This window comes from Cheilinus undulatus, linkage group 15, assembly GCF_018320785.1.
Source record: "Cheilinus undulatus linkage group 15, ASM1832078v1, whole genome shotgun sequence".
Taxonomy (NCBI): Eukaryota; Metazoa; Chordata; class Actinopteri; order Labriformes; family Labridae; genus Cheilinus; species Cheilinus undulatus.
Window position 1 is genome coordinate 46067858 of NC_054879.1, and position 27213 is coordinate 46095070.

General features: G+C 38.9%; 1 protein-coding gene across 1 annotated transcript in view; it reads right to left on the minus strand.

Moving 5' to 3' along the window:
* galnt13 (UDP-N-acetyl-alpha-D-galactosamine:polypeptide N-acetylgalactosaminyltransferase 13) overlaps positions 1-27213 on the minus strand; it is a 73624-nt gene that overhangs the window by 32281 nt on the left and 14130 nt on the right. Inside the window, exons 3-7 of the mRNA XM_041807379.1 lie at positions 18101-18269; positions 12521-12687; positions 5160-5367; positions 1144-1314; positions 340-457 (exon numbers count right to left, since the gene is read on the minus strand). Of these exons, the coding sequence (XP_041663313.1) occupies positions 340-457; positions 1144-1314; positions 5160-5367; positions 12521-12687; positions 18101-18269 (833 nt within the window). The remainder of the gene's footprint in view (positions 1-339; positions 458-1143; positions 1315-5159; positions 5368-12520; positions 12688-18100; positions 18270-27213) is intronic.

Below are 27213 nucleotides of genomic sequence, written 5' to 3' on the forward strand. Positions count from 1 at the left end.
GTCTCACAGTAGTCGTCTGCAAGTGGGGACGTCTGAGAGCTGCAGTCTGCAGCCAGACTGTCTTGGGAAATTAAGATAAGGATTTTTCCTTATATTTTGGGGAAAATAAACACATTTCTCCTTCTTAATGCTGTTCATTTATGTTTCTTGCCTTAACCCAAATTTTCTTTTTTCTTCCCTAAAGTGTTATCTGACTGAGCCGGCCTTAAACACATCAAAATGCACCTATATTGGACTTTAAAAATAGCTAACCATCTTATTACTGCTGATTTCAACACAGTTTTCAGCACTGGATTACTCTTTTTAACTATAACTATAACTTTTACTGTTATCACTTACTCTGAAAGACATTTCCAGGTTCTCTCCACCCCAGATGTCCATCCCAGGGTCGTAGCTTCCTATTTCTTCGAAGTAGGTTTTGTCTATAGAGAACAATCCTCCTGCCATGGTGGGGGTCCTGTAAGAGATAAAAAAAAATGTTCTTTTACAGTGTAACATCTTTTTGTACTAAATTTATTAGTCTTTAAGTGCATCTCTGAGGGACATTCAGCAAACAATAAAAGATCTATTTGTTTGGCAATACTAAATAAAGCCTCAGAGGTGTAATTACTTTTATCTTTTAATCCTTTTTGTGTTAACGTCAGGCCTTTCATTGGGGACACTGTTTGTTGCTGGGAGTGATTTGCATACAGATGACAAACTGTGCCGTGTCTGTGCAACCAAAAAAGGAAAAACAAAAGCAGAGTATTTGTCTATTTTTAAATGAAATGAGTTCGCCCCTCCTTAGATTATAACAGCACAATCACAGCTACATGCTATTTAGGACGCTGCCTGCATCAGTGGGATACACAGAGGAAATGGGTCTATTTCCATCTGTGGTTAAAAATGGAACTCTTTCATAAGAGAGGGTTCTGTGAAAAAACTTAACTATTCATGTTTGCCCTTACAGATAGACCCATTGTCAGCTCACAAGAGAGCCTATGAAGTGCAAAATAAATGTTCCTTCAGCTGTTCTTGTGGGGATTTGACCTCTTTGTTAAGTCATAATCAAACAGCATAACACCAGTCAAAAGTCAGCCCTAAATTCCCCTGGAAATGCATCCAAATTTAGTCACAGAGGAAAAAAACATTTTTTTTTTGTACCTAACAGGAAGTGTTCTGTCTCCTTTGCGTCGATCCATCTCCCTCTGGGGAACTGGGTACCAGCGGAAGTTCAGCTTCCAGTTAAATCCTCCGTAGGTCATATCTGAGCCTGCCATGTATTCAAACGTCTCGTCACTGATGACATCGATGATAGGGCACACCACGGCCGTCCTAGGAGACACAGAGAAGAAAGGGGGAGAGTCAATGTGGAGATAAGTTAAAGTGAAAGGCTGCCTTGTCAAAAAAGGCAGAAAAAAGCTGCCACAAAAGAACCTTTAAGCTGTCCACAACACAAAGATGTTCGTTTTAACCCTTTATGACCTACTATAGAAGGCAAAAATGAAAAATAAAATTGTGCTCAATTAGGAAAAAGAAACCATGTTTAATAAAAATAAACTATTTATAGTAGTCCCATTAGAGTTCCAGATACTTTAGAGCATACATGTTTGCAGAAGACTGCTTTCAGCCACAACTCTGGGACTCACTCCCACCTAACATCCAGAACATTGACTCTCTCCCTCTCTTCAAATCTAGACTCAAAATGCACCCATTCAGGATAGCCTATTCTTTGTAATTACTTTGTCCCATTTTATACTGTGTTAGCTTTAATCTGCTGTTTTATTGTAGTTGTTTTAAATCTGTAAAGTGACCTTGAGAGTTAAGAAAGGCGCTTGTAAATAAAATGTATTATTATTATTAATAATAACAAGTGCAACTCACGACCTGCAAGAAAACAGCATGATAGGTTCATGCAGACAAATGTCATCATATGTCATCACATACACATAAAGTAGGAAGTGTGAAAGGCAGCGATCCGGATTATATTATAGTATATTGTTTTTGATGTGTGCACTTTTTACTACATTTCTTAAATAGAAGGAAGGATATTTCTGGAAGGAAACAGAACTCTGGGACACGTTGAATGTGTGATATGTTAGTGTTAGTCCTCCGGTTTTATATGCAAAAAGAATTATTGCTCCATCTCATTTGGTTGCAAATCTAGCTGCAGTTTAAAATAGATATGCAATGGGAGCACCGGCGCTACGCAGGTTTTGAAGGGCTACAACAGAAAACAGAGAATATCTTCATGAGGCTGTAACTGGCAGAAAAGCATCATGGGTAGGGTGGTTAATTATTCTTAATTTTTTGAATATTAATTCCTTTTAAATTAATTAGTTAAGTAATACTCTAAACCAGTGGTAGGCAACTGGCAGCCCGTGGGCCAAAATTGACCCACCACCAATAATACCTGGCCCACCAGATGACATTGATTAAAAAAAATATATATATATATATTAAATAAATAAATATATATATATATATATATATATATATATATATATATATATATATTTGCTATCACAAAAATGACAATTCCACATGGATTTCAGAACATTTATTCAAAAGTCGTGACAAAATATGATAAAGTAAAATAAAGCAGCATCTGCTTGACTTCAGATGCACACTGGCTTGAGGTAGAAACTTAATTGGCCCATGTGCGCTCAGAGAAAAAGGAGAAAAAAAGAAAAATTGCTTTCTGTGTGCCACTGTAACACACAAAGTGCAAATTATGTTTCATTGAATTAAAACAGATAACAAGTTTGGCTCAAAGATCAAATAAATAAATGATAACAGCCTGTAGCAAATTCATTGATTTTAAATAAATAACTTTATTAAATTAAGTTTTTGTACAAGAAATAATAGTATAGATGAGAAAAAAGATTTTTTTTAGAAGGAAAGACAGGTTTTGTCTGATGAAGATGTAATTTTGGCCTGCCATTGAGTTGGTCAGAAAAAAATTTGGCCCGAGGCCAAACTTAGTTGCCGACCCCTGCTCCAAACCCTTTGTTCATACTATGCCTTGCTCCTCATGGGATCCCTCTGTATGTAATTTGGACACTTTAAATCTAAAATTTTCTTACTGGGTTCCCTAATTAGATACTGAAGGACTCCAGCTATGTTAGGTCACATGTTTATGGACGCGTATTTAGATGGGAACCCTCAGATGCCTTTACAAGTCTGAAGAAGAGCATGTTGGCTCAAAACATCCCTTTGATTGCTCATAAATGCCTGATGTGGGAGCTCCTTGGTTTAAGGACCTTTCCTCCTTTCCTTCTACAGGACCCAGTCCACTGATGTGCGTGTTCTAAATTTGATTTTTCTACAATGTCTTGTTTATGCCCTTGTCATATTTTTGATAGTCTTGGTGTTTTAAGTGCCTTGTTTTTGGCTTTGTAAAGCACTTTATGTATGAATAAAGATGTATTTCTTTGCCTTAGTTCATTTGTGTTTGCCACTGGCAGAGTGGAATCTTACCTACCATAGAAACACACGAATAAATCACATATCTGTCCTTTTTCACAACGTGTTCGACAATTGCAATTGGGAGAGAAAGATGGATATGGCAGTAAATCCCTGTCTTGGCACATGTATTATGAAATTACAGGTGCCAAATGTTAACAATTTAATTAAAGACGAATATGCAGGCTCTACACGGATTTTCCTGCCAATTTGCTCACAGTGGTGATTATGAAATGAGTGAGAGAAAAATGAAAGCAAGTTAATTGGCCAAAGTAAAAGTTCATGGCCAGATGAAAGAAACAGAAAACAGGATAATGCCCGACAGTGGGGAAAATAAGAGATGCATAATGCTGAAGTTTTGCCAGGATTCAATATCCAGATATTTCCAACCTCAGTCAGACCAATACTGATAAACTGTACACACCTTTTTGCTGCTTTTTACCAATTTTGTCACCTTTTTGCCAATTTTAGTCATATTTCACTCTTTTTTTTGCCAAGTTTTTGCTACTTTTTACCACCCATTTCTTGCAGCTTTTTTTAAACCAATTTTTGCCAGATTTAACCTATTTTTATTGCCACTTTCACCAACTTTTCACCACTTAAATTGTGGCTCTTGCAACGGTATTTTTCAACAATTTGGCTTTTTGGTTGAGCAGGGTTGGGTAACACTGCTCTAAATGGTTAACGGTAAATGGACTTGAGCTTGTATGATGCGTTTCTAGTCATCTGACTAGTCATAGTGCTTTTAAACTGCAGGTCACACCTACCCATTCTCTCTCACACACACACACACACACACACATTCACACTCTGATGGCAGAGGTTGCTATGGAGAAGCAGCCATTAGTATTAGCTAATCGTTTTTAGATCTAATTTACTTTGCCATGTAAATTCTCAGTTGACACCCTAGTAAACAGTGTATTTCTGTTCATTTTCATCATGCTGTACTAAGTCTTTTTGATAGTATTGCATGAGAGCAAAAGCACTCAGTAGAAGTGTAATGGCTGTGTAATATAATACTCTGAGTCTGCAATGTTATTTCTTCCTAAGAGAAGATTAATGTGTCTAACCTACGATGAGAGATAGATAGGAGAATCATTATCAATCCATTCATCTGTTAGTCAGCAAAAACACTGCCTGTTTTGTTTAACAAGCTAATCAAAGCCTGAAACTACAGCTAAGAGCTCTGACAAATAACATCAGATCAAAAACACATTTGGCTTAATAACTCGACACCAAAGAAAACTGCTGTCAAATCAAAAAAGCTAAAGATCTCCTCAACTTAGAGTTACTTCAACCTTGACTTTACCATGAAAGCTAGCATCCGAAGGAGCAGAGTAAACACAAAAACACAGCTACAGTAATGCGAGGATGCTTTTCCTCTGAGGCGGCAGCAGAAGCAGATGATGCAAAATGATTATCTTCCACTATCAGCAGCGTCAGGCTCAAACTGTGTATTCAGAGCTGATAGTTTGCTGTCCCATCAACATTCAGACAGAGCTTTGCCTCAACCAATCAATGATGCAACTTAAGTGAAATCTGATCATCACAGTATTAATAAAACATGTCTCAGGACTGCACTGACCAAAGGTTAAAACGACTGACAAGTGGAAGCTCAGAAACACTGGCGCGCCTGCTCCTAAAAACAAGGAAGAATCCACTCGTCAGGTCATGTAAGAAGAAAGACTCCGCATGGTCTGTTAACTTCACCCTACCTGTCCTCTTTGATGCGTGCCAGCAGGGGCTCCAGCCAGCCCACCGTGCACTCACAGTGAGCGTCCAGGAAGGTGATGACCTGGCCTTTGGTGGCGGCTGCCCCCCTCAATCTAGCCCTGATGAGACCTGAACGCTGCTCCATCCTCAGGATCCTCACAGGTACATCCAGAGTCCGCACATAGTTCTCCAGCTTCTTTTTCAGGAAGTCTGCAAAAGAAACCAAAAGATGTTAGCAAACATGCATGAAGAGGCAGAAAATGTCATGTTTCTTATATTCCCAGGCAAATATGTGTGCACATTTTATCCGTTCTACTTCCTTGTGAGCATTTACGTTTCACCTTGAGACCTTGACTTCTATTTCTTGCCATGTCAGGATAACAAAGCTTGTTTATTCATGATAATGGGCTTATTTTCTGACCATCTAGAAAACAAGACCATGCTGGAAACTGTAGTAGGCCAGATCAGGACACGTCATGCTGCCATTGTCCTCACTAATGAGCCGAGCTAAGCCTATTTTCATGTCTGTGTTGTGCATTTGCGAGAGAAAACAATCAGATATTGCATGACATCAAGGAAAAAACAAGTAAATTAACTGCATGGATGCACGAGGGCTTCTTTAGATTAGGATATTAGTTTGCTTTACTCAGTAGTTTTATATTTTTGCATTTTTATTGTTATCTTCTCTCATACTTTTTTCAGGGATTTATCTACGAATCAGTGGCATCATTAACAAATTCATCCATGACAAAAACTGGTTTCATTTGCAGCTCTATATCACTCAGTGTAAATGCTGTCATCTACTCTAGACAGATAGAAGTGTTTGTGTTGATTCCTGGGTAAGTAGAAGTGATGTCTTTATTTAGAAATCTTGAGTGATCCAATAACCTTAACCCTCTATCTCAGGGGTGTCAAACTCAAGGCCCGGGGGCCAAATCCGGCCCGTGTTGCACTTTTACCCGGTCTGCAGGATCACATCATATTTTAATTGGAACTGGCCCGCAGGTCTCAGGTCTGCAGATTTCCGCCAGTATAGAAATGTAAATTTAACCTTGAAGATCTAAAATATCCTTTGTTGAGTCATAAAAATGTGAAAAAGTAAAGAGTAAAAATAATGAGATAGACAGGAAAGGGGGAGAGAAATTAATTTGTGTTTTAATATTTCCAATTTCTATCTCAAAATTCTGACTTAAACTTGGCATTTTGACTTTTAATCTCATATTGTAAACTTTGAGGTTCCAATTTTAAATTTCAAGTCATATTTTGAAATTTCAAGATCATGATTTCAAATTTAATCTCATATGTTGCCCTTTTAGAATCTTAAATTTGAATTTTAATCCCATATTTTGACTTTTAAAACTCACAGTTTAGAATTTCATCTCATATTTTGACCTTTTAGAGTCACAATCTTAAATATTGAGTTGTATTTCGACCTTTTAAACTCATGATTTTGTGTTTTATCTCAAATTTTGACCTTTAAATGCACAATTTTTACTTTCTATCTTATATATTTGCCTTTTGAAACCATTATTTTGACTTTTGATTTTGTGTTTTGACCTTTTTAACTAATATTTTGACTTTTTATCTCAGATTTTGAACCTTTAAACTTATCATTTTGACTTTTTTTTAAATCTCAGAATCCTTTAGGATCAGTTTTTCTCCCTCTTAATTTATTACCTGTGAAAATAAAGTTGACAGTTTATAGTTAAATGTTGACCCTGTTAGGCTTTCAGATCAGACCTTAATTCAGATTTTGGCCCTTGCTGTGGTTGAGTTTGACACCCCTGCTCTATTCTGTGCTCCAGAGTTAAATTCACATTTATCTGCATATATATGTATGCATTCCCTTTATGGAAAAAAGAACTGAGTATTAGAACAACCCATGCAAATAGAGACTGCATGGCTAGGTGCTTGATTTTAAACACCTGAATTCAATTATAAACAGGTGTGGTCAAATACTTTTGTCCATACAGTTTACACGAATATGGGGTTCAAAAATATTTGCTATGGACGGTGTCTATGTAAATAAAGTTATATTAGCGTGATACCAACATTAGATGACTGTCATCAAGACCATTAGATTAAAGACCTGCTAAAGTGAAAATAAATCTGAATTTAGGATTGTTGTATGACAGGTGACTGTGTTATAAACCCCCAGGTCAAATTTCAGTCGAATAAAACATCTGTAAGTTTATAAAATTAAGCTTCAAAATCATGAAAAATGAGGCAGTAAAATCTGCTCCAGGATGGTGTGGGCGTGTCTGTTGAATGAGCTGAAGCCACGCCCACTCAGGAGAAATATGATCCTCTCAGATTTAAAGAATGCTACAGTCAGATTGGAGGAAAGCACTCATGCTATTAGCCCCACCCCTTGACCTTACATTGACCTCATGATCAGAGCACAGCTGCCTGGCTCTGTGCCAGAGAAGAGACAAAGTCTGTTTTCTGTCTCAAATCTCTGTTCTGATGCTTTCAATGATCCATAGACCACTGAGGCTGATAAATTTGGTAAATTTACCTCACAATGAACAAAAAAACAGCATTTAACTGACTGTTAACTTTCAATAAAGGCAGTGACATCAGCTAACAATAGACTGGACTGATATGAACTGCTCTGTGATTTTAGATTGTAGTGTTAGAGGGGCGGGGTTATACCCTTCTGTGGGCCAATGACATCACAAACCCACATATTGGCCCTGACCACATTAAACCCGGCCAGGAAAATTCAGTCACATGTAGATCTATGTGTTTTCACATGTTTAAAATAACCATATTCCAACATACCTAGAGTGTTTAGACACAAAAGTTGGATTTCACTTTACTGAGTCTTTAAAGCTGACAGGATAAACCTTAAAGAAAAACTCCTTGGTCACTGCCCACCCCTTCGAGAGCTATTACAGTATTCATAAGTACGGTCTGTTTCACAGACAGAGAAGCAGATGCAATCGTATGTTGTAGTTCTTTTGAAGTTACTCCATCTCTTGCTTCTCAGTAGAGCCACTGTCGGCGACGATGTAATTAAAAAAAATCTAATATTTTGCTGAAAAACTTTTCTCCAGACTTCTTGGCCATGCCAGAAGGGACGCATCAGAGTGGCTGTCACCCTATACTCACACCAGCACACATCTAAACATTATGACTAACTTTCTTGAATATATGTGGGGTTGTTAACAACCACCACAGAATCTTAATTTGGATTTCTTTGTCTGCTTCACATTTTGAAAGGTAGTTTGAACATCTCAGTAGTGCTTTTCACAGCTCTGTTGTCAGACTTGCACCCAGATCTTTCTCCCAGCGTGTCAGTGAAGACAAATAAAAGTGTGAAACAATAAATTATACAGTCTGGAGACAGTTCTACCACTGGCTGCATCTAAACCAAAAGCAATTATTTCAAGTTTTGGATTGTGCAGAATAAATTTTAACTGCAAATACTGGGAGAGGTTTGAAAAATGTAAAATATTAATCTGAATGCTATGAAAGTTAACTTTTGTTGGTCTCCATTATTTCATAACTAATCAAGATCGAGATTGTATTTATTTACTGTTTGGTATTGGAAAAAATGTCACAAAAGCTTTCAATAAAGGAATAATCCATAGGGGCAAATGGCAACGATAGACACCTGGTTTAAAAACAGTAATAACTTCATTACTTGAGTAGAAAACAAAACGAAACAATCTGAAATACTTTTCTAACATCTAGACCAGTGATTTTCAATCATTTTTTGCCAAAGGCACACCAAAACCATATCTTATGGGTCACATATTATGCAAAATACACATTTTCAGGCTTTTATAACAACAATATGTGTGCCTGGCCTGTCCACAATCCCCCAAAGAATCAGAAAAATCCATTCCCCCACCCCCCCACCCTTTCTTGTCTTTCAGAAAATGTGTACTGAAACAAGCCGTTCTCAGACTTTCCCCTCATGATGTCATGTGGGGAGTTAGCCCCGCCCCCAGGTTCAGTTGGCCCTCCCCGCTTGGAAAAAATTTCCACCCTCCTTTCCTGGCCTTCCTTTCAGCTGCCAGTTGAGAGGAGGATTAGGAGTGCCACACCCATTTCCTGAGAGGGGCGGAGTCAGACAGCTCTAACATTTAAAGCTACAGACATGGAAACAGCTTGTTCTGAGCAGGGCTGAAACAGAGGGGTTTTTCAGAAACAAATGTCACAGGCATGTTTCTGAAACCAATATAAACTTGTCTTAAAGGGGTACAATATGTGACGTTTAACATAATAGCCTATTACATGTTACAGTAAACACAGGCGGGCCAGAGTCTTGCGCTGCAATATAACCAAGATCAGCTGATCTCGCAAACCCTCATCAGCTGACGGAAGGCTGATTCATTCATTCAGCACGCTATTAGCATATCGTGCTCATGCTTTCATATTCAAACTGGTCATGCTTGGCTATACTTTGCTGATCCTTCTGCAAGCAACTGTTTACAACCCTCTCCACCCCAGCTCCTCCTTTATTCTGCCTCTGACTTCATGAGTGTCATTATGTCGTCTGCTCTGCTCTGGATTTTTATGCTGCTTCTCTTCCTTCTCTTCCAGGCTTTCCTTGTAGGAACAGGAAAGGCAGGAACGTGTGGTGTTCCTGCTTGATGCTCTCCATGTAGGTTCAAAACAGTCATATGCATGAAAGCAATGAGTGCAAATTTATAACTGCTAATACAGTAACCTGTTTATAACCACACATTAAGTGTGTTTTCTCAATGAAGCAGTCCTGACAGAACTTAAGTTACTGATTAGCTGTAGCGATTGCTAATGGTTGTTCATATTACCACAGCACACCGAGACTTCCCCAGCATTTGAGAACCACTGATCTAGAATGCTGAAGTGGCTACAGATTTATTCCTCTCTGTGTGTCTTTTCTGCTCCAGCAACCTCCAACTACCTGCTCTTACATGTTTGTTTTTCTTGCAAGGCCAGAACAGTGGATTTACAGCATCGTGGGCTATAAGTATTATAAATATGTACCCCTAACCCACCATTATCCCTGGGGACAGGGATAAATTTATTTTTTTATAAGAATACTGAAAATAATCCCTTTCTGTCATTGAACCCCAGGAAACGTCAATAGTACTGCTGAAGAAAATGTTACCCTGGGAAGGTAATACATTTAAAACACTCCTGCCCTCCCCCAAAATAAGAACAATAAATGTACCCATCTATTAAAATCTCCTGCTCTTTTCAACAGCTTAGGGCTGTTTAACTTTTTAAAAAATGCCATTTTGAGACCTGATGTTGACTACAAGGATTTCATTTCAGGTTTTCAGACATTTATCTGCACAGCTTTGCTCAGAATGACTTCTTCAAGCTCCACGATCAGATTGAAGTTGGTGAAGATGGCTTTAAGCAGTACGATGTCATCAATACTCTGGACATGGACGCCATGATGAGTACGATGTACGCATGGTTGGATAACCCAGTGAAGTTTGAGAAATCTCATGGCGTTAATAACACCCTGGACACTGAGATCATCCCAAAGTCTGACACTAAGGAGGAGGAGACTCACATCCTTATTGTGGAAGGCTTTCTGCTTTACACCTACAACCTTTGATCGAAGTGCTGAACCAGCATTACTTTATTTCCATCCCATATGAAGAATGCAAAAAGAGGAGGTGCTCTAGGAACTACATGGTGCCAGATCCACCCGGCCTGTTAGATGGCCACGTCTGGCCCATGTATTTGAAACACAAGAAAAAGACATTATTACAGCAACTAAAGTGGACTATTGAGAATAAAAACTGCATTTTTGAAATTTGCATTTCTGTTTTGGACTAAAATTTGACTGGATTTAGATTGTGGAGACTCTTTCTGATGCAGCAGGACTGTTTTGATGGATGGGGGATTTCAGGAGAGCGTCTAAAACTGAGCTGAGCTGTGCCACTTTTATTGTTTGTTTGTAGCCTGATGTGTCTGCTGTGGGTGTTTTACCCTGGAATGGTTGACATGGTCAATCCTAAGAATCAGAGCTTTCTGCTGGTGTATAACATGTTATAGTTACATTTTGTAAATAACTGAATAGTTAAAAAAAATCTGCCAGCCTGCCAGGGAGCCATGGGATTTTTAAGGGTTAAAAGATGCAGCCTCATCAATAACAGAAGGAAGTCTTCTCATATTATGAGCAGCATGGCGTCCAGCGTTTACTGGCCCTTTGCTAAGGCCCTCCCTAAAATGGCCATGGTCCAATCCTGCGTCAGCAACCATAACCAAGCACAGGGCCTGCCAATCTTTCAGCAGAAGCTAGTATACCAAAGCAGTGAGCTTACAGGACCTGCAGATCTAACAGCTGATACTCCAAATGTTTAGAGTGTCGTGTTCAATTTTTCTCTTTCCCTAAGCTGAAAAACCAAGAGGAGAGATGTCGGCTATGTGGAAGACTGCATGAAGAGTTTTATTTATCTGGATGTCAGCTGTTTCAACAAACATGGAGAGGAGTGTGATCAGCTGCTCCTAACATGCATGCAGCCAGCTGCACCATACATGCCAGCATTTAACATGTAAACAATACTTAGCTTCACATTAGTTCTTATTTAGCCCATTTGCTACTGCTATATAACAGCCAAATAATATCAGAAAACAACAAAAAAAACATTTCAATAATCAGCCATTTACAATTGGTCCTTGCCTGGTTTTGCCAGTAGACATGGAATCAGAGTAAATTTTGGCAGTTTTTTTTTTTAGATTTAGTCTTAGTTTTAGTCTTGAGACAAAAACAGTTTTATTCACACTCTAATCTCCTACGCCATAATTGCACCGGCCTCTTCTTGCTGCTTGCGACTCTGTCGCACCTGAAAGTACTGCCCCTTGTCGCTGATTGGTCCTGGCACTTTCTAACCGGGCCCAAACAGTTCAGACCGGAGCTTTGCAAGGTGGATTCGCCAGTAAAAAAAACACAGAAACAGGCATATCTGTCTGCAGGTCTGACACACAGAGGAGAAAAATCACAGAATCTGAATGTCTGTCAGTCCAGTATGTACATTTTAGTCTCGTCTGTGTGACAAAAGTTATCTAGATTTCATCAGAGTTTTTATCATCAGTAATCTATTTTAGCCTGTCCTCGTCCTGTATTCCTCGTTAAAACAAAAGGTCATTAATGAACATTTTTCGTCATAGTTTTGTTAACAAAATTAACACTGCATGGAATGAGGGGATATTACCTCCTTATATAGTAAGGTCAGAATCAAAGACAACACTTCAAATTTAAAAAATCTCTGTACTATGACCATCCTGTCCTGGTGCTTCACCAGCAGTGACAGTTTTAATCGCTGCCTTGGCCTCTATTTCCTGGATATCTGTCGCCGTATTATCATAACCTTATTTAAGTTTCTCATCAGCCAACATGTGAACCACCAACCTCGCTCACTGGCGTCGTCCACCAGTATGATCTCTGTGAGCAGGTGTCTGGGAGAGCGGTTGATGACACTGTGAACTGTCCGCAGCAGGGTGCTCCAAGCCTCGTTGTGAAACACGATGACAATACTGGTGTTTGGCAGGTCGTCCGGGTACACTTTGGTCTTACAGCTGAAACAAAGAGAGTCGGACAAAGTCAAGTTATTCAACAAATCGTCTCATTTAAAGAAATAGTAGTGGACTGTGATGGTTTTAAATATATTAAGCATTTGGTGAACTGAATTTTTATGTATATATTTATTACATTATTTATTTATCTTGCACATCCTTTGATGACAGTCTGACTACTAATAATACCTTTCACACATTCACACACCACTGACAGCAGCAGGAGAGATCTGGAGTGAAGTGTCTTGCTCAAGGACACATCCAAATGTAACTGCAGGGTGGAATAATTGCTCATTAATTGTAATCAAGGTAAAAAGTTCAATCAATCATGATTTTAATTTTTGCCATACTCGGCCAACCCGAATGTACATATTTTTTTTCAAACCATGATTAGAAACAACATATCAAGGCACACCTAAAAGATGAAAAATGAAGTGTATCCGTTACTTTTTATGCATATGAGATTATAAAGTCGTAGATTTACAAGAAAACAAACTCAGAAATTTGGAGTTAAAAATGTCTGAAATTCACAAGAATAAAATTGAAACTTCTTAAAAAGTCTTGAATTTTGACAGTAGAAACTAAAAAATGTCAAGTTTTTAAAATCATAAATTTATAGCAGAGGAAAATAAAGATTGGATTTCCAACTCGGAAAGTCGGATGACCCTCATCAACCCCAACCTGACCACATCGTCGTAATCCAAGATGGCAGCGTCGTGCATCAACAGTAGTGAAAGCTCTCGTGATGTATTATTTATTTGTACTTCTGTTTTGTTTTTGTGAAATTAAATAAGTGGTATATGTAGTACTGTCCAACGTCTATCTGTAGACATGGTACTATGGTGTTTGTATGTGTAAAATACCGTGTTATGCGCTGTTTTCAACTGGTATAGTTAACAGCTAACAACGGCTTAACGTTACAACGATAGCAACAACAACAGGTTTTCGACTTGTTTACTGGAACGCCGTCAACTTGGGTGTGACGTCATTCCCAGCTCCGACTTCTGAGGTAAATGGAACGCAGCATTAGTATGCATTCATCCATTTTCTATACCGCTTATCCCGTTGGGGGTCACAGGGCGCTGGAGCCCATCCCAGCTGTCATTGGGCGAGAGGCGGGGTACACCCTTGACTGGTCGCCAGCCAACCACAGGGCTGAGACATAGAGACAGACAACCAGGCACGCTCACATTCACACCTACAGCCAATTTAGAGTCACCAATAAATCGAACAAGCATGTTTTTGGTGGTGGGAGGAAGTCGCAGTACCCGGAGAGAACCAACGCATGCACAAGGAGAACATGCAAACTCAGCACAGAAAGGACCTGACCGGGAAGTGAACCAGGAACCTTCTTGCACTGCCATGCAGCCCAAGACTAAGTACATGTAGGCTTATTATGTTGGGATTTTATCATTGACAAGAATTAAAATTGTTGTTTATTTTTGTCTGAGTCGGTCCTTTGGGGGCTTAGCTTTTCTCTGTGATGAGTAGGGGAGCCCTGAGGGAAAAAGACTGGACCCACTGACCTAAGCCCTACCAGGTTACAATCTGTTTTACTACAGTGGACCATTGCAAGAACAATTAACAAGTCACTCTAATTCCCACTGAGACTGATGGTCAATTTGTTGTTAAAGCTCCAGTGAGAAACTTTTGGTTTGTGTCAGCTGTGGCTCCACATCGCTCATCCTGCTTTAAAAGTATCACTCATGGAAAATATTTGACATATTTCTAAAAACATGTAGCTTTAGTGTGCTGTAAATATCCTGTCCTACACCTGCAGAGCGGCAGCAGTTACAGATATTAGAAATAAATAACAAATCTCCTTCTATGATGGTCTCGTTTGATCATAAAGAAACTTCACATTTAAAGTCTATCACATAACCAGCTGACATTTGTTACAGAAGCACTCAATCTTTATACGTTTGTGTTCATGACACATTTTATCTAAATACACTTTTGAAAAGGAACAGGCTGTAATGGTAGACTGAATTCTTTGCTAGGTTATTTACAAAGACCCAACATTAATCTGCTATTCAGCACTGAGCACTATTTAGAAAAGTTACAGTGGCGAGGAAAACCCCCTAACAAGTGGAAACCTAGAGCAGAACCAGACTCATAATGTGAAGAAGATATATTTATTAATGTATTCTCTGATTTAGAAGAAGCCTCAACATTTGCTGCTTAAAGCTCATCAGATGTTCAGAATTTTAATTAAATATCAGTGCTTGGCATGAAAACCATTATTTGTCATTTCCTATCATTTTTATATTTCACAGGCTGCATTAATTGTCAGTGTTGCAGAGCGTAGGTTTATTAAAATGCAATGATGAATTCCAGCTTTATTAGAATTTTTATTGCTTCTAAATGATAAATATCTGTACCCTTTCATACTTGATCACTAACATCTTTCCATATATTAGAAATTCTGGAAGTTCTGGAGAGTGTCTGTAAAAGTATCACCTCCTTGGATGTTTTACCCTTTTAGTGATTTAATAAATCAAACATGATCTATATAGTTTGGCTTTTCTGACCAAGCAAAAAACTCAGCAACAGATTTCTACAAAGTAATGTCACTTAAATGAAAATATGTAACATAAAATAAGTGACTGCATAAATATTCACCTCCTTCTGGTCAGTATTTAGTAGAGTCACCTTTGGCTGCAGTCACAGCTCTGAGTCTGTGTGGATAGGTCTCAGTCAGGCTCAAACATCTGGACACTAACATTTTAATCCATTCTTCTTTGCAAAACTGTTCAAGCTCTGTCAGGCTGCACAGGGATCAGGCATGAACAGCCCTTTCCATGTCCAGCCTCAAATTCTTCATTGGATTGAGGTCTGGGCTTTGACTCGTCCACTCCAGAACATTCACCTTGTCGTCTTTAAACCATTTCTGTGTAGCTTTCTCTGGATGCTTCGGCTCATTGTATTGCTTGAAAATAAATCTTCTCCCAAGCTGTTGCTCTCTTGCAGGCTGAATAAGACTGTTCTCAAGGATTTTTAGATTTTTACGCATTTGTCTACCCTCTGCCTTTGCAAGCCTTCCAGGGCCATCTGCAGAGAAGCATCCCCACAGTATGATGCTGCCATCTGGCTCCACTTTGAGGATGGTGTGTTTGTGGTGATATGCAGTGTTTGGTGTGTCCAAAGCTCCATTTCGGTCTCATCGGACCAAAGAACTTTCTTCCTCTTGACCATGGAGTCTCCCACAGTCCTTTTGGTGAACTCTAGTCCAGACTGAATCGGAGATTTCTTCAACAGTGTCTTTCTCTCCCATAAAGCTCTGACTGGTGAAGAACCCGGCCAACAGTTGTTGTCTGCAGAGTCTCTCCCATCTCAGCTGCTGAAGCTTGGAACTCCTTCAGAGTAGTCATAGGTGTCTTGGTGGTCTCTCTCACTCATCTCCTTCTTGCACGCCCACTCAGTTTGGGAGGAAGGTCTGATCTGGGCAGATTTACACATGTGACATATTCCTTCATTTCTTCATGATGTTCAAAGCCTTGTATCCATTCCCTGACTTACTTTAATCACCTCTTTTCCTGAGTTTCTGGAGTGTTCTTTTGTCTACCTGGTGTAATGGTAGCCAAGAACACTGATTTACAAGTGACTGGATCTCACAGACACAGGTGTCTTTCTACTACAATCACTGAGACACATTAGCTTCACTCAGGCGATCCTTATTTCACCAACTGTAAGAATACTAGCGCATAATAGCTTGACCTCTGTTGAAGTAGGTCAGTCACTCTAAAGGGGGTGAATATTCATGCAATCGTCTATTTTACATAACATATTCTTATTTAGTTGGCAAGACTTTGTAAAAAACTGTTTTCACTTTGATACTGAAGATGTTTTTCTGCATCAAAAAGCCAAATTACACTGACCATGATTGATTTATAACATCAGTAAAAAGGTAGACTGGAACCCCTCTTCGCCACACTGCCAACCTTTACCATACCCAGTCTTCTGATAAAAACTAGTGCTGCTTTCTGCTTTTACAGCGCTGCTTTACGCCTGCAGCTTGTTTCACTGTATGAGCGTCTGAGAAAAGAATCTGTGTCATGCTGCCATCAGTGCAAATGCATTGACATGTGAGATTTACAGACAAATAACCCCACCAAAAGTAAAAAAAAGAGTAAACCCAGTGTTGGCAGCGATGTCAGCAAGTCCACAGCTTGATGGTCTGTCAGAGCCAAAGAGTGAGAATATGTCAACATCAGGCCGTTGCTCTGAGGGATGATGCTGAATAAAGAATAAGCTGCATTATAGAAGTGGACAGCCTGAGCGGGGAGGAGGGGCGGCTGGAGGTGACGGAGGGTGAAAGAAGCCATCGGAGCAGACAGCATCGCTGGTTTTGTTCTGTCTATTCAAAGTGACAGGGCTGACTGATACATCTAGGCCAGGAGGTTGCCTTCAAGATGGTCCGGCACGGCTCTGGGTGGTTTTCACCGTAGAGATGGGGAAATTTAAGCTGTGCTCTGTAATAAAGCTGCTGCAATATTTACAATGAGAGATGGTTGGAGCTATTATGGACAGAAAAACTAGGTTGCAATCAGCTAAATTCTCACATTTTCTCAGTGAAATAGGTCTTCTTTTGCACTTCTGCGAACATAATGATGTTTGCATCTGCATATTTGCATTGTAGAAATTCTTGTATCCAGATACGAAAGGATAGCAAAGTTTAACTGTAGAGAAAAAAGGCTTTTTGTGCCTTTTTTCCACAGATAATTTTAATATTTGAAAATGAATCACCCTGAAAGTGTCTCGAGAGTGTGCCGACAGCGTTGCATTCCAGCATCTGGAGACAAATATGCTCATCAAATTGCTTCTCAGATTTTATTAAGAGCTCAAGTGGATCTTGAGTGGCAGTGAACAAAAGCTAACTCCCATTCAAATGTCAAGCCTGATGTAAACACATGAAGGATCTGATGCATTCTGCATATAAACAGAGCTGGTGATTACAGATGTCTTTCTACATTAGATACAACTATAAATACCTAGTGGTCTAACACACAGACTGCTCACAAACAGCTCCAGTCAGAAGGAAAAAAAAAAAGGTTTTAGAGTGTAGTTCATGAGCAGAAATAGTCCATCTGAAACCCTGTGGAGACTGTTTTGACTAAGAGGGAGAAACCCTGCTGCTTTGCTGAGCCATCAAATACATTTGTCCAACAGTTTTGCGTGATACTGGCATAAAAGTCTGCCACATTTAGAGGAAAACACCCCCCATAATTAAAAAATAGAGAGGCAAAATCAGCTTAATTGCTCCTATTTGAAATAAAAAGGATCCAAAGTTTTCAGGCAGCAGATGAAGGGTTGTGTTGTCTGCTGGAAGGAGGATGTGTGTCCGTGTAGGTGTTGAAGCATGAGGGATATGAATCACAGCATGCATCTGGAAGAAAAGAGACCTACGCTTACGCACCCATCTAACCGCACATCCGGCAGGCTCCTGTTAAGCGCGATCATGTCGCTGGCCATCAGGTTGAACTGGTTGATCTTAAAGAGCTCCTTCATTTTCTCCTGGTCGTCTTTGGGGATATTCACCGCTTTGCCCATCTCCCCCGGACCCTCGTGGCTTCGGGATATCACTGCTGTAACACAACAGAGAGAAAAGGGGTAATCTGAAGAGAAATCCAGGTGAGAATTTAATGTCAAAACTTGACTGTAAAATTAATCACAGAGTGTACAAGGTCAGCTCCTGATAAGGAAACATTATGAGAAGGACTAGTAAGTTATTAAGGCCCAATAAATTACAAGTGCTCCACACTTCTTCCCCTTAATGGGACGGAGAGTAATGAGTACTGACTGACCTCACCGACCTGAGTCTGTTGGCTCTGGGCCCTGTTCTCACCAGCAGGGGGAAAAATAAGAGCAGGGGTTTGTTGAGAACTCGATGAACCCAGGGTGCAAAAATAAAAAGTTTAAAAACATTGTGATGGTTTGCTAGTTAATGAGATGTTTATTAACCACGATTTATGCTGTTTTGATCAGGCATCTACAAAGTCAACTATGTTTTCTGTCAATATGCTCATCTTCACTTCAAAACCAGTGTTTTTCCAGTGTTTTCAGTCATCAGCAACCTAAGTGCAAAAACTCTCTCGACATCAACAGTTTTGTTCTTGCTGTGCACACAGAACCCTCAACTAATTTAACTTTTGGAGCAGTGCCTAGCTCAGCGTTACTCAACCCTGCTCAACCAAACAGCCAAATTGTTGAAAATAACCTTTGCAAGAGCCACAATCTAAGTGGTGAAAAGTGCTAAAAAAGGGTACAAGTGACAATAAAAATAAGTTAAAGGGGGCAGAATGGTCAAAAAGCAGCAAATAAGGGTGAAAAGGGGCAAAAAAAGGGCAGAAAATGTCAAAATGTGGGTGAGAAGTGACAAAAAAAGAGTTACAGATGGAAAAAAATGTCAAAAAGTGGTAAGAACATGGCAAAAAAATAAGAGTAAAGTGACTGAAATTGGCAAGAAGCAGCAAAGAGTAGCAAATATTTGGGAAGAAAGTGGCATTTAATGGCAAAAGGCAGCTTAAATGGGTGAAAAGTGGCAAAAATGGTGAAAAAAATTGCAAATAATAAAGAGCACGACAAAAGAGACAAAAACTGGGCAAAAAGTGGCAAAAAGAAGTGGGCTTAAAGCAGTGAAAATTGATAAAAATGGCAAAAAATTGCAGATAAGTGCAATGGAAATATACAGAGAAATTTAAAAGTTGACAATTAAAGCTGACTGTATAAGTGTGGGAAACAAACTGATTAATGTGACTTACAATGGATAATTTCTGAGGTCAAAGTTTCCCTTTATTCAAGGTTTTATTTATCTTAAATTTATTATTGAAGGACCTTTATTAAGGTCCTATCATCTGAATAGGAGGGTGCAACAAGCTTTAAGCTATAAAGGAGGAGGCTGGGGCGGAGGAGGTTAGGCTTTGCCAGCAGCAGCATGATGCATTAATATTGATATAAGCAGGAATTACTGAGTATTAAGTCATCTTTAAATGGACCGCTGTGGCACAAGAAAGAGCTGTGATTGGCTGTGGGAGCTGGGAAGCAGTGATTGGTGTTAGGTGGCTATCAGCCTGACCTAATTCAACAGAGGTCCAGACGGCTGCTGCTAGTAGTATTACAGTTAGTGAAATGGGGATCACCTAAATGCAGTGAATGTGTCTCAGTGATTTTAGTATAAAAACACCTGTGTCTTGAAGGTCCAGTCACTGCTTCATCAGTATTCCTAGCTACCATTACACCATAAAGACAAAGGAACACTCCACGCCATTCAGGGAAAAGTTTATTGAAAAGTTTAAGTCAGGGGATGAATATAAAAACATTTCCAAGTCTCTGAACATCCCCCAGAGTTCAGTTAAATCCATCATGAAGAAATGAAGGAATATGTCACATGTGTAAATCTGCCTAGATCAGACCGTCTTCCCAAACTGAGTGAGCGTGCAAGAAGGAGACTAGTGAGAGAGGACACAAAGACACCTATGACTACTCTGAAGGAGTTCCAACCTTCAGCAGCTGAGATGGGAGAGACTCTGCAGACAACAACTGTTGGCCGGGTTCTTCACCAGTCAGAGCTTTATAGGAGAGTGGCAAAGAGAAAGACACTGTTGAAGAAAACTCAGATTCAGTCTGGACTAGAGTTCACCAAAAGGACTGTGGGAGACTCCATGGTCAAATGGCCACATATCACCACAAACACACCATCCCCGCTTTAATGCATGGTGGTGGCAGCATCATGCTGTGGGGATGCTTCTCGGTAACTGGTAGAGGGTAAAATCTTATTCAGCCTGCAAGAAAGCTACTGCATGGGAGAAGATTTATTTGCCAGCAAGACAATGACCTGAAGCATACAGAGAAAGCTACACAGACTTTGCAGTTTAGCAAAGAAGAATGGAGTAAAATTGCAGAGTCCAGATGTTTGAGCCTGACTGAGACCTATCCACACAGATTCAGAGCTGTGACTGCAGCAACATAAACTGTGAACAGTTCTTTTTGTATTGAACTAATTGAGCTGATATGAGCTGAATAATTCTGAAGTAAACATCACAGAAAGCATGCTGGGTTTATTCCTGCATGCTTTGTTGAGTGTCATCTTCCATGGTAGTAACAAACACACTGTACGATCTGTGTTGCTGTGTGCATGTGAACAGTATGTTGCATTCCCTTTGTTAACACTTAGTAACCCTTGGTAACACCCAGGGAGTGATGGCATTCTCACTCACACTGTTAAAGGCTGGGAGAAAAATATATGCTCCCTCACACGTCAGTGCACAGTGTAAAGACATTTAATAGAGACAGTGCAGCCGCTCTGCTTAAGCTCTCTCTCCTGGCTGCTGGGGTTTGGGTAAGTGGGTATTAAGGCACCGCATAGTCCAGAAGCTATATTTAATTTTAATTTAATCTATTAGGAATTTTGAATTCAGAGATTTGGGGGAAAATTCTCATAGATGAAAAAGAAGTATAAATGCCGAATCCTTTCTTCTTTGCTCCTCCAGTCAAACGGCAGCAATCAGCTGTGCCGTTTCTTTCCCTGCTGCAGAGCCGGCTCCCTTCATCAAAGGTAAATAACCTTCCCTGGATTTATTACTGTCTCTCTCACAATAATCTCTTACAGCAGAGGCAGTGATTTCAATGAAAGGGGGACACGCAGTTCACATTAGCAGCATGGCCCCAGGTTAAGAGGATTCCCTACAACCCCCTCGTGGAGCAGGGCATGTGTTCGCTGGATTGTTAACCTTTACCGATCCTGCTCTTTTCTTTATGGTGCTGCTCTCACTCTCCATGTGGACGCTGGCTTAAATGTAATGGACAGAGCTCCAGAGCTGAGCTGGATGATTCGACACTCAGCCTCTGCAATCCGTTAGAACACATGACTGCACCGACATAAAACAGTAGGCTTTGCAAAATATACATGCAGGTTTTAATTTAACTCCCAAACTAGATCACCAAATTAACAGAGGAACGATGCGGACAGATGTGAGCTGCAGAGGGCAGAAGCGTTGTGAAGTCCCCAGGCATTGAAATAACAAGGCGAACCGTCATTCCTGGTTCACCACAGCATTCTTGTGCTCTTTGTTAGCTTTTTACTTAAACAATATCTGATTTATCTTCATTTTCAAGCATGTATAAGCTCATGTGTAATGCACGCAACAATCAAATATAATTGTGACTATCTGAAGGATGCAAGTCACCGGAAGATAGCGGGGATTTCACACAGATTAATGCAAATTTTGAATGAGCACCAAAGTACATCTCTGTCATAACTATTAGTTTGCTTTATTTACTTAAAGGGGACATATTTTACCCTTTTAAAACAAGTTTACATCAGTCTCAGAAGTCCCCAAAACATGACTGTGAAGTTTGCTACTGAAAAAACACTCCAGTATTGGATTTTGCATGCCTAAAACCCTGTGTCTGTGGCTTTAAATGTTAATAAGCTGTCTGACTCCGCCCCTCTCAGGATATGGATGTGGCTCTCCTGATCTTCCTCTCAGCTGCAAGGATAAGGAGAGGAGGGCGGAACTTTCTTCCAAGCGGGGAGGGCCAACCAAACCTGGGGGTGGGGCTAAATCCCCACATGACATCATGAGGGGAAAATCTGAGAACAGCTTGTTTCAGCACACATTTTCTGAAAGGTGACAGAGAGGAAGAAGGGAATGGATATTTCTGATTCTTGTGGGATTTTGGACAGGCCAGGGACAAATATTTGTGCAAGAAAAGCCTGAAAAAGTGTATTTTGTATGATATGTGACCTTTAAACAGCCCCTTTTCCTATTTTTTATGCTAGCAACAAAGCTTTAGGGCAGTACTATCAGAGAGATTACTCTTAAGAGGTGTAATTTGGGATTTGTAGTCTTATACTTTTAATCCTGTGCCATCACTGTAAGGTAAACAAGCTTCAACTGTACTTGTGCACCAAACTAACTCAAGGCTAGATTCACACTGCAGGCAAAAGTCATTCAAATCAGATATTTGCACACTCAGATCCAATATTTTTATGTCAGTTTGAACAGTCTTGAACCAGCTGTCATGTTTCTCAGCTGGTCTTCAGCTGGTTGTGAAGACCAACAGAAAATGGAGACAAAGTGGTCTGCTAGGGAGACTAAATGTTTGCTTGTAATCTGGACACCAACAGAATTCCAGGTGAAGCTGGAGAGTAGAGCAAGGAGGGGCAAGTTACATGCCGAACTTGTGGAAGAGATGGCGAAGGCTGGGGTCACCTGAACACTAGATCACGGGTGTCAAACTCAAGGGCCGGGGGCCAAATGCAGCCCACGGTGCAGTTCAACCAGTTTAAGTCATAAAAATCTGAAAAAGTAGAGAGTAAAAATAGTCAGGAATGAGGAAAAGAAATTAATTTGTGTTCTCATTTCATATTTTCATTTTGCATCCCAAGATTATAACCTAACTTAGAATTTGGACTTTTTATTTCATATTTTTTACCTTTTAAATTCATAATTTTGACCTTTTCTCTCATATTGTGACCTTTTAAACTCCCAACTTTGACTTTGAATTCCACATTTTTTAACTTTTTAAATTCCTGATTGAGAATTTTATCTCATATTTTGACATTTTAGAGTCACAATTTAGAATTTTATCTTCTATTTTGACTTTTTAAACTCTTGATTTTGTATTTTATCTCATATCTTGACCTTTAAACTCATGATTTTAAGTCTCCATCTCATATATTTGTCTTTTAAAAACCTTGTTTTGACTTTTAATTTTGTATTTTGACCTTAAGAACTTATTAAGTTGACATTTTTATCCCAGATTTTGAGCCTTTAACTCATTTATTTATTTATTTAGCATTTATTTGACATGGACACACAGTAACATTGATGCTGTGATATTTCATCATTTTGACTTTTTCTTTTGGAAATCTTAAAATCCTTTATCATCACTGTTTAATCTTCCCTATAATTCATCACCTGTGAAAACACGGGTGACAGTTTTTGGTTAAATCTTGACCCTGTTAGGCCCTCAGGTTAAAGCTTAATTCAGATTTCGGCCCCTGCTGTGATTGAGCTTGACTCCCCTGGTCTAGATGAAATAAGTAAATAGCTCAAAAACCTAAAGAAAAAATACCAGGACAGAGGAAAGACTTGGGTAAAAGTGGATCTGGACTGGTGATACAAGCCCATCGTGTCCTCCCACTTTGGTTCTGCTTAAACTGGTGTGAACATGGGTTGGGTTGCCAGACAGCACCAAGTTTCTGAGACTCCAGAATGGAACCAGAGCCAGAACCAGAACCATGTCTGTCTGAAAGCACTATCAGTGCATCCCTAGTTTGCATAGATAGCGTAAACACATTAGCGTGTGGTCATTAGCATTAACCTTAAACACAGCTAATCCCTAGTGCAGCATGAGTCTCACACTGGGCTGTACACTCTTAAGTCTCGTTTCAATCAAAACAAATTATTTTTGACTGTCAGGGAGTATTTGCAATCATTCGTATTCCAAATGTCACTTTTTTAAGCTAACATGCTTGCTCTTAAAAATTACACCACTTCATATTTATTAAACATAATTATGAGCACATAGTGAAGTTTAACGACCCTCTGCTCTAAAATGATCCGTCTGTGCTCCGGTCTAAACAGTCTGATCAAACTCCAAGAGCAGAAAGGGTCAAATAAATCAGATTTCACCAGAGAAGCCTTACGGAACAAACTCTGCGGTATTTTTAAGCCCGACACGTCTCCTCCTGACACAAAACATCCATTATAAAAGATGACCGTGATCATCCAGGAAGAAAACAGTGGCCCCCGTCCTGTTTCAGGTCAATCAATCTAATTTAATGTCCCTGCCAGCAGCTTAATCCCAGCAATTACAGTGAAAAGGTTTCCCTCACACTCACAGGTAATGAGTCTTTGGGGACGCGATAACTCATATTTCAGAGCTGGACAAAAATAAACCGTCACATGGTGCCGTCTACCTGTCTGTTATGTGATTCATAGGCTCATATTTCTGACAGGATGGTAATGCATGTGCAAATCTAGTCTCTATGCTCTCTTTTCTATATGCCTTTAATAGAAGGTCTCACAGGAGCTCACCTGATTTAACAGACACAGACATCCCTCTGTGCTGAAGTCTTTTACTGTCACACATACAGTAGCAGGTTGATCACCGTGGAAACAAACATTACTGCAATAACAGGATGTTTTTAATAACAATGCTTCCACTTCCAGCTTCATTAGGACATAAAAACTTAAATTAGAGCAGGAGACAAGCAGAGATGTATATTTCATTAATCAACAAGGAGACTGAGTCTGCCTGGTAATGTACCTGTAGACTTTACTAAACCTGTCAGGCGATAATACGCCACACAACATGAAAATGACTTATGTCAGCATCCTCTTATATAACCTCTGACTGTGTGCACTTTCTTTACAGTAAAATGTAACGCTGTGAAAAGCAAATAACAGGTAAGGAAATCGTCTAAAACAGCCGTTCTCAACACCCAAGGCCAAGGCCCGGGGTCCAAATCCGGCCCGTGGTGCAGTTTTACCTGGTCATGTAATATTTTTATTAGAACTGGCCCACCAGTATGAGGTCTGCAGATTTCCTCCAGCATAAAAATGTAAACTTAACCTGGATGATTTATAACGTCCTTGTTGAGTCGTGAAAATTAGAAAAAGTAAACAGTAAAAATAAGTTGATAAAAAGTCAGGAACGTAGGAGAAATTTGTGTTTTCTCCATATTTTACATCTCCCATGGCTAAAAGTTATAGTTTTGACCATTTATTTCATATTTTAACCTTAACATCTCATAACTTTGACTTTTTCTCTCATATTTTTACCTTTCAGATTCAGAATTTTACATTTTAATCCTATTTTGACCTTTTAAATTGATATTTTTTATTTTTATCTCATGTTTTGACCTTTTTCAACTACTAACTTTGACTTTTATCTTGATTAATTACCTTTAAAACTCATGATTTTTAATGTAATTTCATATTTTGATTTTTAAAACTCATGAATTTACAAATGTAATCTCATATTTTGACATTTTAAACTCACAATTTTGATGTTTATCTCACATTTTGATTGTTAAATATCATGAATTTGATGTTTTTCTCAGTTTTGCTAACATTTCAACTAGTAACTTTGACTTTTATCTAATTTTTTTACCCTTAAAAGTCATGATTTTGAATTTTATTTCATATTTTGACAATCAAAACTCATGATTCTGAATTTTATTCATATTTAGATTTTTAAAACTCATGAATTTGAAATTTAATCTCATATTTTGACATTTTAAACTAACAATTTGGATGTTTATCTCACATTTTGATTGTTAAATATCATGATTGTGATGTTTTTCTCAGGTTTGTTACATTTCAACTCCTAACTTTGACTTTTATCAATGTTTTTACACTTAAAACTCATGATTTTGAATTGATTTTCAAAACTCATGATTTAAAAATTTTATCTCATATTTTGACTTTTAAAACTCGTGATTTTGACTTTTAACTCATTTTTGACTCATGTTTTATCTCATGGTTTGAGTATTCTATCTTATATTTTGCCTTTTAAAAACATTTTGACTTTAAATATCATTTTCTTACCTTTAAAACTTAAAAGTCTGACTTCTTTTCTCAGATTTTGAGTTTTTAACTTATCATGTTGTTCTAATAATCTCAAAATCATTTAGGTTTACACTCAGTGGTTAAATATTGACCCTGTTAGGCCCTCAGGTTAGACATAAATTCAGAATGCAGGCCTGCTGTGATTGAGTTTGACACCCCTAATCTTAGTGGTAAAAAAGTGGTGAAAATGGGCTAAAGTGGCTATAAAAATTAAGTTAAAGCTGGCAAAAATGGTCAAAAAGCGGCAAAAGGTTGGCATAAACCTAGGTGAAAAGAAGAAAAAGACAGAAAATGGCAAAATGGGTGATAAGTGACAACAAATGAGCAACAGGTGGCAAAAGTTTGTCAAAAAGGAGCAAAAAAGTGGAAAAAAAAAATGAATGACTAAAATGGGAAAAAAGTTTAAATGGGTGAGAAGTGGCAATGAATGGAACAAAAATTGCAAAGAGCAGGATAAAAGAGGCAAAAACTGGTGAAAAGTGACAAAAAATAGGGAGAAAAGGTGAAAAAAATGGGTGATGAGTTACAAAAAATGAGTTACAGGTGGCAAAAAGTGGCAAAAAAATGTCTAAAAAGTGACTGAAATGGAAAAAGCAGCAAAGAGTGGCAAAAATGGGCAAAAAGTTAATGGCAAAAGGCAGCTTAAATGGGTGAAAAATTGCAAAAAATGGAAAAACAAGGTGCAAATAAGGACAATAATAACATACTGACAAAAAATAAAGGTAAGCCTATAAAAAATAAAGGTTAAAGGTGAACATGATCATATTGTCACTGGTGCATTATAATAGAAATGCATTGGAAAGTTTGGTATGTCATTAAAAGTGAAAAAATAGCTTGTTCACAATGTGGCTATCCCACAAACCTTAATTCTGGTGGCACTGATTCATTCGTTGCCTCCTGTCCTAACTGTGTGCAGATTGTCCTCAAACTTTAGTTTCGTTTGCAGAAA